Here is an 18,465-nt window from a genome sequence, read left to right on the forward strand (position 1 = left end):
GCTCCATTCACCAGGGACAAAATATAATCCCCCAAGGCATGCCCCCAGTAACGTAACTCTTCCAGTTACATCCTACCTGCCTATTACTGCCCAACTGATCCTTATCAGTGGAAAAACCCACTATTGGGTTAAGACTCTCATTTCCCAATCATTTCACCTCAGAACATTCTTTCACTATCTTACACATGAGCTCTTGGGGGACACCTCACATGTAAACTATAACAGATGGTAGTCAAAAGTCGATCAGAATATTAGGTTCAGTAAAATATAAGTGTTCAGTATAGCCTGTGGTTCTCACCTACTGGGAGAACAGGTATGGAGCTTACACTCTTTTGATATACCACCTAATGTACCTTCTATCCTGCTCTCTGTGTGATCAGAGATTGCATTGGTTCACATGATTCCAATGAACTACAAACTCCATAATCACCTAACTCCATTCACCTTTACAGCCAAACTCTGTTTGCTACATACCCCTCCACACAAGCATACATCAGATCTTAGCAATACTGGATTAAAGTTTTCAGAATAATCTCTGCTACTTCAAGCGTAAGACTTGCCCATGCCTTTCTGTCTACCAATTCCCATTCTAAATGAGTTTGTAAAATCAAACTCATTCTTGAAGTCCCAGCTAAAACACCTTCCTCCTGTAAGATGTCCTTTCAGAATTTTGCCAAGTTATGTAAGAAATAGGAGGAAATGAACTTAAGAAATACAGAGGATTCCAATCATAGTTGAAGGATAGCAATGAGATAGCTATATGGCAAATTATGAAACAGGTGGGAGGTTTCCATGGAAGGGAATATGATTAGTTCCACTGAAACGAGGTTCCATGGGAGGGAAACAAGGAGAACAAGTTGAAATGGAGAACAAGAAAGCAGACACGAAGGTTCTAGAAATGGATGATGCTAAGATCAGCCAGAAGGTAGTTAATTACATACTACCAGAGAATCATACAAAGGGAAGAATCAGAAGGTAGGATTGGGTTCCAGTGATTAATCCAATAGAAGAATTAAAACATTTTAATTATCATTTTTGTTATGGCATACACTTTTAATTGTGCTCGCCATTCAAGATAGTGAAGAATGCTTTGGTTATCTCAAAATAACTCATAATCACAATAGCATTTTGTAAACAGAAATGAAGACTACTTTGGGAAGATTATTTATTTATATTTATTAGTGACATGATAGTAATGTAAAGAAATTTCCAAATTGCATTAATTTTGGCTTACCAAAGGGGAACAAACAAAATGTTTAAGTTGTAAATGTTAATATACATTATTGGGATATTAATAATATTAAATATATATAAACAGCACATAGAAAAAAGTGCAGACAGCACTACTAAGCATCATTAGAAATGTTTGCTATCATTACTAACATTCACTTTGTACAGTTCTACATTTCTGAAGCATCTGAAACCCAAATGCAAAGATATGAAGTCAAACTTGTACTATGTTATCAGAGAAGGAAACACAACATTTTAAATATATGAAAAAAAAATTAGAGGTCAATTTTCGTAACACGAAAATATCAGGTTGAATATATTTTTAGACAGTTTTTTCCTAAAGGATTTAAAAAATAAATATGGAGAATATAATAATAGAAAATGAATATTCTATCATATCTGTTCCCTTTAAATTTTTGTACATCTGTTCTACTTTTAGTAAAGTGTAACAAAATAAGAATATTAATGTTAATATTTGTACTATTTCATGAAACAATGAAAAACCGTTAAATTCATATTTTCAAATGACAGTGAATATTCAATATATATGATATGAAATATAAAGTTGTGAATCACATCAAAATAGAGAATCTTAAATCAAACAAGGGATACTATTAAAATGTCTATTTAAAAAGAAATATTTATAATTCTATTAATTTGTACTTTTCTATGATACAAAATAACTATCTTAAAATAAGTCTTAACAAAAAAGAAAGAGGATCCTCTTTCTAATGTGATATCTGGATCTCAAGCTGAGATTCCACAGAAGGAATCCATGGAATGAGATAAGATGAAAACTAAATTAAAATATATAGTAATGTATTAGAATATACACCATGTATATTTAAAATATAAAAATTTTCTAAATATACAGTCTTCTTATATTTTCAAGCATTCAAAAAAATGTTTTCAGGAAACAAACAAGTATCAATGTACAAGGGTTATAATAAAGCATTTCGTTGCCAAATTCCACTGAAAATTTTTGGTAACTACATGGTCAAATTTTAGTTGAGGACACACACTATATTTTTAAAAATAATTTTAGATTTGTTTTCTATCATGGAATTGCTCATTTCTCTTAAATATATGTAGTTTCCTTCTTTGAATCAACTACAATTTTCAATGGTTCTTCTGCCATAAAAGGCTGTAAATCAGACTAAATATTCTGACTCTAGAATTCTAAGGGAAAAGAAAACAAGGTTGAAAAATCAGTACAGTATGATCATTATTATCAACACATCAATCATGGAATCCTGGTTCTTTATACTTCATAGAAGTAAGTACCCACAATATTCCTTCTTTCCTACAGAATGAACTGACTCAAGATTTCCAAACAGATATAAATTATGTTTTTTTGGTCCATTCTATTAGGAATGTAAACATCATGCTTACTTGCACAGAATGACAAATCAAATTAAGGGTTAATCTCCACATTTCTTCCAGATTATTTTAACTTGATAAATATGTATAAGTTAAGTTTAATTAAAAAGACTCCTTTGGCAGAATAAACAAATGCCAGCAACATCATAACAGGCCCCATTCATAGACCATCTTAAAAATAGGAGCTAGCAAGAATATAAATGAGGTATTAAAAAAAAGACATAAAAGTCTCTATTCTCCTTCCCACCATACAAAAATAGTACTGAGGCAATTATAAAATTATTAAACAAGACCCTGTAACTTATTACAACTTTTTATATAATACTCACGTTGGCTTTTAAGTACTGTATGTTAAGCTGAGTCATTCATTTGCTGACCTTTCAACAGCTGATATAATTTGAATGCTAATTTTCAGTGGACAAATGTAATACCTGTTGTGTCATCACTTACTTCCAAACAAAAAAGAATTTTAAAAATCTCTCACCTGCAGGAAACATCGATTAATTAAGATGTTTACTTAGTAGGATACCCTGGCTAAGTAGAATGCTATGCTTAAAGAAGGTTACTTAAATTCACTTTAAATTACTGTATCTTACTGTATCGCACAACTGAGTCTGACATCATTTTGGCCCTATTAGTATGAACTGTACTTACTGAAACAATTCTATAAATGTAAGCGATAAAGGCTGAATCTTCTGAATAATGGCCTCAGGATATTTCTTGGAATTAATTATCAGTTGCTTAATTCCTCCAAAGGTGAGAATGAAGGGCTAGTTAGCTGGACTCCAAAAAAAACTGATGTTTTGTTTCACCAGAAGGAAAATAGTAGTAGTTCCAATCAACATTAAATTTTCAGGACTCTGTCTGCATTTACCCCTCATATACATAGACACAATTATTTTTAAAAATCAGATCAATCTGGACCCAAACCTCCTAAACAGTATGGGTCTTTCTACTAATGAACAGTTTAATGCTCTGGGAGAGAGGAGAGATAAAGAGTTTAGATGGGTTTTTAAGTTTGCAATTAAGTTTTGAGATTTAGTACTGTGATTGTCAACCTAAAATTCACTCAAAAAATTCTTAAAAGACCATATTAAAGACAGGGGTCAGCTCACATATAAATGAGGTATAAAAGAAACATAAAAGGCTGTAACATAAAGTATTAAAATCAATATGAAGGCAAGTTATATATAAAATATGAACCGAAATATTTAATATCCAAAATTCTGCTCTTCGACTCATGATACAAATGTAATTTAAGTCATCAGCTATTGTCTTTAATATTTCTATTATTACTAATATTAATAGTAACTATAACTTCCTTAACATATACTATGTGCCAAAGATGGGACTGAGTCCATTAGGTATTCATAATTTCATTTAAACCCTACAACACATTTTAAGTGTTGTCCATATTAAATTTTCAAAGAAATTGAAGTTCAAAATGAAATTAAAAGTAAAAAGAAGAACCAGAGAATGGATTCACAAAGGTCTAATTTCAAAATCTGTAAATTTTCTACAAAACCACTTTGCTTTCTATAAAACTGAATTCAGTCAATCCTTGTTCCTATTTGCAGAGTCTACATTTGCAAATTTCCAAATGGCTAAGATTCATTTCTAACTCCAAATCAATAATCACAGAGTTATACAGTTATTCATGGACATGTGCACAATAGTAAAAAATCTGAGTTTCCAAACACACATGCATATTCCCAGCTAAGGTCAACAAGGTGGCTTTATATACCTTCTTGTTTTGGCTATCATATTGTAAAAAACGATCTTCTTGCTGTCTATTTAATGCCAGGTTTATTGTATTTTTTGTGCTTTTTGTTGGTGATTTCACTGTTTTAAATGGTCCCTAAGTACAGTGTTGAGAAGTGCAGCCTGTCATTACTAAGCACAAGAAGGCTGTGGTGAGCCTTCTGGATACAACATGTGTTAGATAAGCTTTGTTTAGGCCTCAGTTTCAGTGGTATTGGCCATGAATTCAATGTTAATGACCCAATGATATACAGCAAATGTCTCTAATCACAAACACACATAAGCAAGGTTATACATTAGCTGATAAAAAAAAAAGGTTTGACCAAAGGCTCCCAGTAACCTATTCCTAGCTTTCCCTTAGGGGCAATGGTTTGGCATTTCCTAATTCAATATTAATGATATCACAGAACATTGAAAAAACAACTGTAATTCAATTAAAAATGTTTTTCCCCAAAAATGTTCACTTTGCCTTCTTAGGAAGAGATTTTCTTGCTGTCATTTCCTTCAAAAATACTATATCACTATGAATATGCAGTCATTACTTATCTGCTTAAGAAAAAGAAACCCTCTATTGCCATTCTGTCTAATGGGTTGCAGCTATTCATGTGTGACTTCGCTTAGAAAATTAATTTCTTCTTAAAAGCAATTTGGCTTTCCAGTGTGACAGTCTAATGTAATTAAATTTCATTTCTTATTACTAGAAGTCATGGTTACTGTTTAAAGATGATTGCTTTGTGAAAAGATCATGACTTTTAAACTAGTTAGTTATATGTAATTTGAGCAAAACAACAAAAACTTTGCAAAGGAAATAAGAAAAGTATAATCACAAATTGGAACTCTTACCTTTCTTGCCCAAATGAAAGATTTTATTGAAAAAAAAAATTACAGTACTTAAAAATTCAAACAAGGACAATTCAGGGTTGAGAGAAAGAAAACCTGAAGGAGTCCATGTCTTCAGTAAAATTTTGAATACAAAAAAATGTAGACCAGAAAAGCAGTTCATGGCCTAATGCACTAGTTCCATGATAAACACACATATATAGTACTATCTCCATCAAGTGAAACTTAATCACCTTTTTACAATTTAGAGAGGGAAGGCAGCTTTTAGTATGGTTAAGCCATGTATCATCAATACCATGAAGCTAGCCTATCAGTTGTAATAGCTTCTATAAAATACCACAGTGAGATTGCAATAAGCCTAGAAAATGGGCTACAAATCCCAGCTATGCTCAAGCAAGCAGTGAACCAAAAATAAAAATAGGTAAAATTGAACCAAGAACTAGATAGCATTCATCTAGATTCATGATTGGTAAGGCAAAGTTCATAGGCCAAGGTTTTAAAATGACTTATTCAGATCTAAAAGACAGTCATTATACAAAATAAAATAAAATCATTTATGCAATTCAGAAAAAAAACACACACACGAATTTTCACTCCAAAGACATAGCACAAAAAAGCTTAGTTACAATTACTAAACACCAAATATTATACCTTTAGATATCACTTTAAATATGCAAAAGTAAAGAGACTCAAAGTTGTACTTTATCATTTTTAAATCTCTCCAGTTTAGACAAGTAATCTAAAAGGAGACATCACAATTTCTGCTTAATTTATTTGTTAAAGTCTTTCTGATTGTAATAATTTTAAGTAATAGCAATGTCAACTTTAAGTTTCTTTTCCAATCATATTTAAGTAAGCCATTAAATGCTGAATTAACAATGAATCCATACAATATAAAAATACACATATTAAATCACATTGACTTTATCAGTTATTAGAATTTAATAAAAATATTAATCATTTTAATAAAACCATTTAAAGGAACTCAAATGGCCTGAACTTAGTAGAGTGTCTAAATTAACCATCAATAGCAGTGTTACATTTCCCCCCTGCTTGGTGAAAATGAGCTCATGCAAGTATTTCTGAAACTCACAGTGACACATATGGTCTGCCATTCTAAGGATGAACAAGCAGCTCTCACTTTTAGAAATGACAATGATTCAGAGTCACACAGTATTTGTTAAAATACTAGGTTTCACATGATTTCATTAAGCTCTAAGTCAAAATAATTTTTATGTATTTCAGGTATCAGACAAAACAGATCACTTAAAAGGTAATTGCAAATGAAAGGTAATATTAAGTGATTCTAGTAGTGCAGACTAGTTATCACTGTGCTTAATTTAAGAAGTAGGATGATTTTTGCAGTACAATGAAAACTATACTATAGAATACAATGAGTTTGCAATACAGAGCAGATTATCCAAGTAGAAAGGAAACTGAACAAAATACAAACTCTAGCAAAGGTTATCAACCTCACCTATTACTTATCTTAGCCCTTGTTATAATACCCTGAGTAAAATGCAAATATTTTAAATAATGCTGGTTATAGAAGACTTCTCTAAAATTAACCATAAGTGTCAAAGCATCACGTTATTTTATTTACAACAACCAGATATGTAAAAATTAATTCTTAACTCGTAACAATATAAACATTAAGGACTACTTAGGTTAAATTGGAAGTTTTTAATTTTCTAGCTTTTGTTAGCATTTTGGCAAAGCAAGTAATACATAAATGGATTCAATGTACGAAAAATCATAAAAGAGAAAAATATGTAAAATTTACAGTAGTTTCTATCCACCCTGGGCCAACCTAGATCTCTAGAAAGCCTCCCCAATCAGGTTCATTTCTGACTAAAAGGAAGAATACCAGTCCTCCAGCAAAAACAGCCCCATCTTTGCATCAAAGAGGCTCTCACTTCAATGATATTCCTCCAGGGAAGAGGACAGGAGCCAGGTTCCCTCGAATGTCATTCCCCAGATGTTCAAAACGTAACTAATTTATTAGCATTAGAAGATTTGGTTTATAGGGGAATCTCACTGGTCCAGTTTGTAGCCTACAAAAAAATGGATTATTTTTAAGTATAACATTAGAATATAAATAAAGGATGAGGATGTGGCTTTTTATTCCATAGAAATGGAAACATTTCCAAACATGACAATTCAATAAAAAAAGGCATGCCTACCATTGAAGTTGGAGTCCCTCCAGATTTTTTAATATTCTTTGAAGGCATTCCATGAAGGCGACTGAGTCTGGCTTGGAAACCTAGAAAATCAAAGTAATCAGTTTAGAAGATACTATGATCAGTGGTGCATAGGAGATCCTATCAATAGAGAGGTAAGAGTAAGTTGCTGGTGGAGGTGAACACCATGAATATTACTGGGGGGAAAAATGCAAAACTTACACCTTAAAAGAACAAAGGCCATGGCTAGCAGGATTCTAACGCAGCCAGCACTCAACTGTCTAGTGTTTTGACTTTAAGGAGTAACATTCAGAACACTTTTCTTTCAATTCACATTCCCAACAATATTCTCACAATGAGCCTAGCATAAAAGCTAGTAAAGTTTTCTAATAATTTTAAAAAATGAGTAGGTTAGTACACTTTCAGCATGTATATTTACAGCACATGTTTACATTCTCTAATATTTTACCCTAACCTCTTTCAATGAATATCATAAGACTAACCACAAGCTCACTGTATCCACCAATAAGGAAGTGCTACTGACCTCTTCTGCCTTGATGCGACATAAGAGGAAAAGAACCAGTTAAGATACTTTCAAAGACAGGATCTGGTAAATTTTTGTCTAGTTCAGTAGGATCTTCCTTTTCCCACCAGGGTACAACTCCAGTGATACCACATGCTCCGCCTGATTCCTTTTCATAGAACCAGTCACTCTGCTCATCATCACCTGTTAAAATACAAATGATTTTCCCCAAAAATTCAATTTTAGCATCCAAAAAATGTAATTTGAGTTGTGTGATAATAAAAATACATCAGGTAAATATGTAGTACTTGTCCTAAATTTTTAGTATAAGAATGTGCAAGTACTGCATGGGACACAGTTGCACTAAAAAGTTGTTTTTTATCTACAATTCAAATTTAACAATGGATCCTGAATTCAATCTGGCAATCATACATATCATCTAAAAACAAACCTTTTTACTCTACACCAAGCTTCACTTAAGAAACACTCTCAATACTAGGACAACCATTGCCATCAACGAATACACAAAATACTATTTCACAACCAATTTTTAAAATGAGAAAAACAATATTAAACTGGCTAATCCTTTGGCAAAAAAGTAGGAAAATGTATTTAAGTAACTACTCATTCCACATTAAGAGAAAGACAACCCTTAATTGCCTACCAGGAATTAAAAGGTATAAAACTATAGAACCTGTTCTTTGAAGCTGATAATGGTATATAATTAGCTTAATTTCATGATTTGTATGTAGTGGAAAAGGGGAAACAATCAGGAACAGATGTGACTAAATGAAATTAATCCAATTAAGTTCATTAAGAAATAGTTTTGAAAAAGTTGATTTTAAATGAAAACTGACAATACCATAGTTTCTGAAGAAACTAGACCTAACATCTACACGTAAAATATTTTTTAAAAAGAACATTACTCAGTAATGTTGACTTCTTTGAATATTCATGAGTGTAATTATAGAATAGTGAATATCAATTTAAAATTCAGTTTGAAATGGGGAGTTGGTAAGAACCAATATTTGGGTTTTGTTTTTTTTTTTTTTACTATTAAGAGCCATATGAAGAGATAAACATACAGAATGCATTTTAAAGAAACAAACAGCATTTTGAATATGACCTGAGATTCATTAATCTTCTGTTCATGAAGTCACTGCTATTTCTGTTATCTAAAAGGGTCTAAGAGACCCGTAAACTTTTTCCCTTTACAGAAAAAATTTTCTGATTTTGAAAACCAAAAATTAACAAACGAACAATACCATATTAAGTTTTAATTTAAAATGATTTTATGAGAAATCAGCTGTGTTTCAAATGGAGTAGGTGAAAAATTAAAAGCAATTAAAACTAAAGTCACTAGTTTGTTTCAATTGAGGAATTAATAAAATAGATTTTTCAAAGCAGAATAATTCATAGCACTTACATATCAATACTTAGTTACTGAGTACTGAGTTAATAAGAGTTACATTACAATGTCATGTCAGTTTTCTTAAACACAATAAAAAGCAGGGAGTCACTTGAAATTGACTACTGTAGATCTTCATTCCCATCAAGAAAGCATTACTCTAAAAAAATGAAGTCACTTTCTTTTTTATGTGATACACAACTTTATTCTTAAAAGGAAAATAGCTGTTGATTAACAACAAGGGCAAAGAGTCAGAAAAACCAATTAGAATTTTAGTATTTTGTTATACTTCAACTGTTTTAGTGTAGGTTTCCTCGTTAAAAAAAAAAAAAAAAAAAAAACCCACAGGAACTAATAGGGTTTTCAAAGAATGACTTGAGAATTTAAAGTAAATTAAATGTTAGAAAGCACTCAACAATGTGAAATATAGTAGTTCACAATACATGTTAGCATATCACTATAAGTCACTTGTTTTCCAATGATAATCTTGTCAAAAGTTATTTTTTTAAAAAAGTTTTATTACTAATATCAATATTTATAATAGAGTTCTGAGTAAAAAAAAAAATCTATAATAAGATTTAGGTATATATTCAAGATAGTTAAGCTCATTTTGTTCCAAGGTTCAAACATATTTCAGGCAAAGTCTCATTTTTAAAAGTCTATGATCTTTAAAATATTTATGTATCTACTTTTTTCGGACATCTGATTTATAAAAAGAGTAAGTGTTCCACATACATTATATATATTGCTAAGAAGATGAACAGATTAAGAAAAAAGTGTGGGCAGCTATTACTTTATCCTTTTTTTCATAACATCATTAGATGATTGATCAAGATTCTAAAGAGAGGAAACTGTGATAAGTATTCATAGGTATTAAGCTTTATTTCATGATTTGTATGGAGTTTATAAAGGGAAACAGTTAAGAGCAGACTGGACTAAAATGAAATTAATCCCATTAAAGATTAATCCTATCCCCTTGTTAGGGTATTCATATTTTTCACAGCTTCAAAATACTGCCATGTTAAAGTGTGAAAAGCTTCAGGAAGTTCCAAAGATAGAAAACATCTAAGATGTAATACATTTCTGTTTAACAGTTTATAATATTGAATTCATGGAAGTCATCTAATTACTTACAAACTGAATAGGATGAATAAATGTCACAGCTGAATAAAAATGACAAATGACTTGCAAATCCACCCTTATGAATGCTTAAACAGTTTTAAATACATTTGGAATCAGGTGATGAATGAGAACCAGTGTCTTGCAAACTTGCTCAAAGAGACAAAATTGAACAGACTGAGGTATGTAAAGCTTTCTCAAGGAAGATAATCCTCCCTTAATATTATTAGTGCCACATACCAGTTTTGAGGCATAATCAATTACTTTAGGTCAGGAAGATAGGACAACACTAAACCCCAGTCCACTAAGCAGAATGTGTGATGTATATGGATTGCAGTTTTCATCTTATGAAATAACCAGTAATAAGCACAGCTTTAAAATGAAGATGCTTTTCCAAAGAGAAGAAAATCACATTTCAGTACCTTGTCTTCCCTCATCATTGGTAAACAAACCAGCATCAGTGCTGCTGAGACTGCTGGAATCACTGTAACAAGAAAAAAAAAAAAAAAAGAAAAGAAAAGAAAAGAAAGAAAAAAAAAAAAACAGATCAAAAGAACAATTGATCTCTCAGTCGTAAAATTTTAAAGAGACATGGCAGCTCAGAGATGGAACTTAAGCCTGACAAAGATCTGAAAGAAAATAAGATGATTTTTTTTTAATCAAACTGCAAATATCCTGGTTCCATTAACTACAGAGCATATTATTTTTGGCACATAAAACCACAGGAATCTAATGGGACCCTGACAGTAAGCCAGATGTGACTGCAACGAGGTGCTGACACAATTGATGCATTTTATTATCTGCTTTCATCAAATGCTCACTGCTCCTTTCTTACGCCATGCAATTCAGCTTGCTCCTGAAACACCACTGCTTGATAAGATGAGAAAAGTCTCAATCAAAAACAGGCTAAGATTTTCTTCAGTACATGAAATACAAGGGCCTAGGATGAAATTACTTTTCATTTCCACATTTGCAAATATTCTAGAAAAGACATTCCTTAAGAATTCACAACAACTGCATTATTTCACATGGAGAAAAAAGTTTAAGATGGTGACAATCCACTAAATCAAAGTTAAGGTCACTCAGAACAACAAAATGTATATTACCAATATTAAGAAGGGCATGTACAAAAATCACATGGGTTCTCATTACTTCTATAGGAGTTGGAGAATATGCAACACACAAAATAAAACAAATATTTGACCAATAAGAACAAACTGTCATTATTAGTTCTAACAGGATAAAGCTTATAAGTCTAGTTAGTTTAAAATATTGGCTGCTAAAGAACTTTTTTTTTAAATCCTCATGTACTTTTCTTTGTACTATAGTTCTTAATTTTAACCAATCAGTAAATTGCCCCCAGGTGATTATTTTTTAATTAAAATACTTTTTCCATTAACATCTAGAACAATGTAATCTATTAAAAAAGATACATCTTAACTTGTTATACAATATCTAAACTGAGATGCTTAAGGTTAAAATTATTGATGAGATTTAAATCCACATATTTTCTGAAAAAAAATATCAATTTTCAGTTTTACTTACTTTTAAAATGTAAATATTAACAAAAAGTATAGGCATTTGTCAAGAGGCACATTCTTCCAAGGAGCACTGAATTAGACTTTTTAACTTTCTTCAAATTAAGTGAATACATGAAGCTCCCTATAGTATAAAATTGGTAATAAAATATTTTCAAGGGCATCAAATCCATATTGACTTATTTAAAAATATATGCTTTCTATGCAGTGATATTATAGTATTAAACCCACTTCAGAAACTTTATCTTTCTGCTTAGCAAGTTCAAACTACTGTTGATCATTTTCCTGTTTTTCCTGTTGCCTCCATCAACATAACTCAAATGAAGGTCATTATCCATGCCTCTGGGCACAATTTCTTTTCTAAAAACTTGAGGCAAATTCAAAATTACTCAAATTTTAGAAAAGCATACTCTAAAATTTAGGGTAGCATTCCATAATCAAACCTATTATATTTTCAATTGAACAAATAAATATGCACATTAAATACAGGTCAAAATCTGTCACAAACAATTGAGTTTTTCACAGCTTTTCAGAGTACAGATTTATAGATGGTGAATCAATGTACTACTTTTTTTTTTTTTTTTTTTGGTACCATGATCTTCTAATCTGAGTTCAGATTTATGCCATGCTAATTAATTCTACATATAGTCAGGTTGATCTTTGCAAATATAACTGGATGACTAAAAGTAATGTGACACCCTGTAACAGAAAAAGGACTTTAAATAAAAGCAATGGAAATGCTAATAAAATATGGAGTTTACTTAAAATATGTATCAATATTGGTTCCATCACTGTTAACAGGATACCACAATAAGGCATATGATATTAACAACAGAGGAAACTGGGTGTGGCTATATGAGAATGTGATATACATGAATTCTATGAACTGTCTTTGCAATTTTTCTATAAATTTAAAACTATTTTTTAAAAGTTTTTAATATACACACATGCACACACATAAATTATAAGAAAAGATTCTTCTATTTAAAACTCTGAAATTACTACCTATTACCTATTGGATTAAATTTAGATTTCAAGGATTTCTATTGGTGGGATTCTCTCTAAATTTTTCCCATCATCAGTTCGGATCTTTTGTTTACGTTCTGTCTCCAATTGGTATGTATAGTTTTCTCCTCTCCCCAACCTGCTCACTCTCTTAAAGATAGAAGGAAATCAAAATTCCCTAAGAACAGCTTTTAGTCCTAAATGATTCTTTTCCTACTTTGAGATAGTTTTTACATTTATGTTTATAACATATATCCATATTTACATGATATCTAGCTTGTTGCTCCATTTACATCAAGTACATCTTGTTCAATAATTCAGAACAAGAACTTAAAGGGAAGAAAGGCTTTTTATTTTCAGATGCTGATGGTCATTCCAACTAATCTTCAAGGACATCTCTTTTTTTGGTTTCATTTTTATTACTAGTATTCATATAAGAATATACTGCATGACTGTTTGCTGAATAAATGTATGTACACTAATACAAATCCCTTTTCCTGATCTGTTCACTTACCATTTTTCTATGACTGAAACCTGGGCATTATCTGAGAGCATTACCCTTCCAAACACAGTCTACCTCCCATTGATTCTACCTTTTAAGATTGTTCTCTAATACTCTCAAATATTCCTCTACTCCTACAGCCATAATTCATTTTCTACTGGACAGACTGGAGGTTCAGTCAAAGGTAAACAAAACAGTGCTGCCAAAATTATGTTATCTTGATAAAATGTAAACCTAATCGAGTTTCTCCACTGCTAAAAACTCTTCACTGACTTCTCATTACCTACATGATGAAATCTAAACTATTTACCATAGCACAGGGGCCTTCAAGAAATGTTACGGCTGTAGCCATATTTATATTTTAATAATAATGAACTACAAACATTTCTCCAAATGTACCATACTAGTGTCAGAATTCATGCATTTGAATAAGCTGTTCATTATAATCAGGGATGTTATTTCCTTCTCTCCTTTTCACTTTGCACATTTGTGAACAACTTTTAGTTCTTGCTTTTAGTGCAGCTTCTTTAGGAAGTTTTGCCTCACAGCACATTCCATTTCAGCATTTGGCTAATTCAGCCAGGAGGCTGTTGAGGAGAGTCTGAATTATTATTCAGGTACCAGTGAATATTACCTAGTAGTTTATGAAATGTTTGTTAAGTTTGAGACCCACACAGACAAAACACACAGAGTAATGCTGTTCTTATTTACAAGTCAGCTCCAAGAAAACATATAGACAGCTTTTTTATAATAGGAAAACTTTGGATGTAGTCTCAAAAAACATCTACATGTGTTAGGAAAATATGTTAAGTGAAAACTGTAGCTAATTCTTAAATGGCAAGAGAAAAATCATTTTACAGAAAAGTTTAAAATCAGAGCAAGCACATATTTTTTATTTTGTTCAGGAATGAAAATATTCTATTTGAAGACTTGAACCTGGGTTGTTAACTTCTGGGTAACCTGATCATACCTAGTGAGTACTCAAATATTTTTTTTTACAATGAAGGAAAATAAATGATAGGATTTTCATCTCAATTCTGTTCCCAGGCAGATGTCCTACGAAACAGATCAATAAAAGGCAGACATTAAAAAAAAAAAAAGGGAGGGGTTTGCACAATCTAAGTGTGAATAACCCAGAATCAAGAATGTTATCTCCACCACCACACTCTCCCCCCAGCAACTGAGCAATAATATAATTACTTTTATGACAGACTGAGTGGTCCTCAGTCACAATGGCCCAATAGTAAGGTACAAATGATTCCCATTTCTATATAAAAAAATCACAACTTTCTTGAAAGAAAAGATTTCATAAACTTTTCAAAGCCTTCCTGAAATATTTTTCTCACTTTAAGTAAATTTTACTTCTTCAGAATAATAACATAAATAGAAACTATGTCTAATTAAAGAACCATTCCATAAACTCTTGCCAGGTTGTAGTCAGGTCTGTAATCATATTTACAAATACAACAAGAATAAAAATGATTTCCATATCCTATAAAAATGACCTGATGCTACAAATTAAAAATCAAATACTTTTTCCCAGCCCATATGTAAGGAATGTTTTTTTTCTGACTCATAGGCATTTGGTTTTAAGGACATACACCTAAAAGGATGAACAGTGTCAACATCTCATTTCTTGCAAGTAGTATCAGTTCTGTGTGAAATCAAAATTATCACTTACCTTTTGATGCTGTAAAAATAGGATTTAACAATTATCATAGTGGTACACCTGCTTCCTAGAATGGATGTATTAGACTAACTGCCAAAGGATTGTTGCTTCTTCCACTTTTCTAATGACAAAATCACATAGACCATAAATTAGGTTTTATAATTATCAATAATCAGAATACCTACCAAGCTAATACTTTAAATATCAAACCATTTGTATGTCATAGTGGTATAAACTTTTGATTCTCAGGAATCAGAATGAATCATGTACTTTAAAAAGCACCAAAGGCTAAAACTCTATAGTTAACCAAATAAATAATTACATATCCAATTCTAAGAGTTACAAATGTGCTGATTCAAAAGTACATTCTTTCCCACTGAAAATCCATTTCCTTTTCTCTTTGTAGCTGAAAATTAAGTCATTATAACACAATCAGAAGTCTTCGTGTAAATCAAATAAGCAATTTTGCCTGGTGCAAAACATCATAAATTATTAGGAAATATAATCATAGTTAAATAGTAATATCACTATCATCATTACAATTTATAATTATTTTAAAATAGAATTAATTAAAATATAAAACACATTCAACCACAAATTGTAGACAAATATTTTTATATTTAGAAAACATAAAAGTCACCTTTCACTCATGAGCTCGTCTGAGACTTTTTGCTCTTCATATTCCATTTTGTCCTTATTGGTCTGGCTTATTTCCTCACTTTCTAAAACTACTCCTTCATCTGGGATTTTTGGTCCTTGTCTAATTATTTTCAACTTCCTTTTTTTAACTTTATTCTTGGTAAATTCTTGATACTGGTAAGCTCTATCATTGTCCATGTCCTGGTCTCTACAACCTTCAGGCATCTGGGTCATGGTCCGTTTGTTAGAGATGTCCTGTGGGAGATCGACAGCCATTCGTTTCACCTTTCTCCTCCTGCGGAGAGTTCTGTTTCCCAGGTTGTCCACAGCAAAATCAGACTCATGCCATAGAGGTCTTTTCCCTCGAACATTGTTATTTAAGTTTGATGATGGCCTGCGCTTGGCCACTAACATTTGGTCATCAGAGTCACTATGATCTTTTTTATTATTATTGTGATTTTCTCTATAGTCCTTGCTTGGTTCTTCTAAACTAGAATCAGAGCCTTCACTTAAGCAGTGACCAGTCTCCCACGGGTGGTGAACATTGTAAGACCTCCGCTTCCTCCCTCTCCTTTTCCTGGCTTGGCGTTTCAGAGGGCAAGAAATACTTCGAGAATGGTCTCCTGTTTCTGCAAAACCACCTCGTGCTTGCTCTGAGCTCTCTTCCAGGGCTGAGACAAGGTCGTGAACCAGCTCCTCCATGGTTCTACTGAAATGCCTACATTTTTTTAGAGAATGAAAAAGGAAAAAAAAAAAATAGTCACTCTAAGCCATGCTAATTGAGTCTTCTACAGCAGATGATTCACTCTATACTGGACTAAAATTTGGTCATTACAAAATGTTTGAAGCTATTTTCTTAGTCAATGTACTACCATTTCAAATATTCTGATTTCTTTTAAAACATCCTCATGCATAAGTTCTTTTATTAAATAGAAATTATTTCAAAATAGAGTAAATATAGTGTCAGCATCAGAACAAACCATATATTTTTACTATGTAACTATGGAAAAGCTCTTTCTGCTTAAATCACTTTTCCTTGACTATCTCTGTCCTTTTTCTTGAACTGATTCTCCTCAGAGCAGAGAAAACTTTCCCAGTCCCCTCCCTGCCCACTAATTTCTAAATGAAGACAGAAGCATAAAATCCTCTACTTACCACATGTTGTACCTAATCACTGCTACAATACAAGAGACAAGCAGAAAGACCAGTATTGTCAAGATTTAAAATATATGGAAAAAAAAAGTTTAACTGAACACTAAGCATATATTTAGGCCACACTAAGCATATAATCCAGTGAAGCAGAAACTATTTACATCAAAACTGGAGCTTCACTGGTCTAAAAGGGCCCATCATTAATTTATTCTGAAGTAGTCTCTGAGGCTTTTTTAGTCAGCAAGGATAATATCAGTCTTCTTTGGGAACTTTAATAAATTATATAGTTCTTTACAAACTCAATACCCCCCAATTTTAAATTAGTTGGTGTGATTCAGAGCCTAGGTATCTGATTTTATTTTTAAACATTACAGATAGTTTGGATATGCACACCTTTCATACAAAGACCATGGGCAATCATGTCTCAAATTGAGGTCAGAAGGCACATAGGGATAAAAATATTCTCAACTGGCCTCTAGAGGCCTACGTAGTTCCAGGAGTCTATTAGCAAGGGTATGCAAAGGGCCAGATAATAAATATTTTAGGCTGTTTAGGCCATTAGGTCTCTAACAACTACTCAATTTGTCATTATAATGCAAAAATAGCCACAAGCAATACATAAATGTATGAGTATGATTGTGTTCTAGTAAAGTTTTATTTATAAAATCAAATAGTGCCTGGCCCATTTGATGACCCTTGGTCTAAATAGACTTTATAGAGTCTTTGTCATTTATTATTTATAATTTTAGATTTTAGCAAATTCCCTGTAATAACCTATAACTATTCCTTTACATTTAATGATAACCTAAGGGGGGAAAAAATACACATACATCATGATTCAACTGGATTTACCATTTATAATATTATACACACATATAGTTTTAACACTTGAGTGTTTACTATTTGCCAGGCTTATTTCTGAGTGTTTTCTATATTTTACCTCATATTCACATGATAATCCTATAAGGTGGCATATGGGAAAAAAAAAAAAACAGATTTCCTTCACAATATGACATTTAAGTGATAGAGACAGGATTCAAACTCAATCTCATTCCAGAGCTCTAATGCTTACTCAACTACAGAAAACACCTACCTAATTCCCGTATCCAGTCTATATTTTTTATGATTAATTTAGCATCAAGCAGTATTACTTTCATTTTAATATATATGTCATCTATATGTAAAAACCATTATGTTATTTTGAATAGGAGAAAGGAGTGGGAGGCTAAATCAACACAAGATACAAGATAGTATAGCCGGTGAAAACAGAATAAGCAGAATGAGCTAAAAAAAACCAACCCTGTATTGGTTATTTGAGTGTATATTGTCAACAATTATATAACACATCATTATCTTTAGTTCATATTTTCCAGATTTATCTCCTTTGGCAATCTGAATGTAGAAAATAAAAACACACATGTCTGGACACATGTTTTTCAAAAACATAGTGGTTCAAATATATATTTTAAATGAGGCAACTGAGGTTTTTTTAATAAGCGTTCTATATATAACTGTTCTC

The 18,465-nt window shown here is 31.7% G+C and overlaps 1 protein-coding gene across 3 annotated transcripts in view; it reads right to left on the bottom strand.

Moving 5' to 3' along the window:
- The window catches only part of Gpatch2 (G-patch domain containing 2), a 185,760-nt gene that overhangs the window by 160,905 nt on the left and 6,390 nt on the right, over positions 1-18,465 (bottom strand). For 2 of the 3 annotated variants that reach the window (XM_046438410.2, XM_058577056.1), the window contains exons 2-5: positions 15,796-16,512; positions 10,864-10,925; positions 7,936-8,118; positions 7,395-7,474 (exon numbers count right to left, since the gene is read on the bottom strand). In XM_046438410.2, the coding sequence (XP_046294366.1) occupies positions 7,395-7,474; positions 7,936-8,118; positions 10,864-10,925; positions 15,796-16,512 (1,042 nt within the window). Of the gene's footprint in view, positions 1-1,151; positions 7,266-7,394; positions 7,475-7,935; positions 8,119-10,863; positions 10,926-15,795; positions 16,513-18,465 lie in introns of those variants that run through there. The other variant, XM_046438411.2, reaches the window with a different exon arrangement.

The sequence above is a fragment of the Marmota monax genome, unplaced genomic scaffold (assembly GCF_021218885.2).
Source record: "Marmota monax isolate L192 unplaced genomic scaffold, Marmota_monax_Labrador192_F-V1.1 WCK01_AAM20220418_F8-fsc00118, whole genome shotgun sequence".
NCBI lineage: Eukaryota > Metazoa > Chordata > Mammalia > Rodentia > Sciuridae > Marmota > Marmota monax.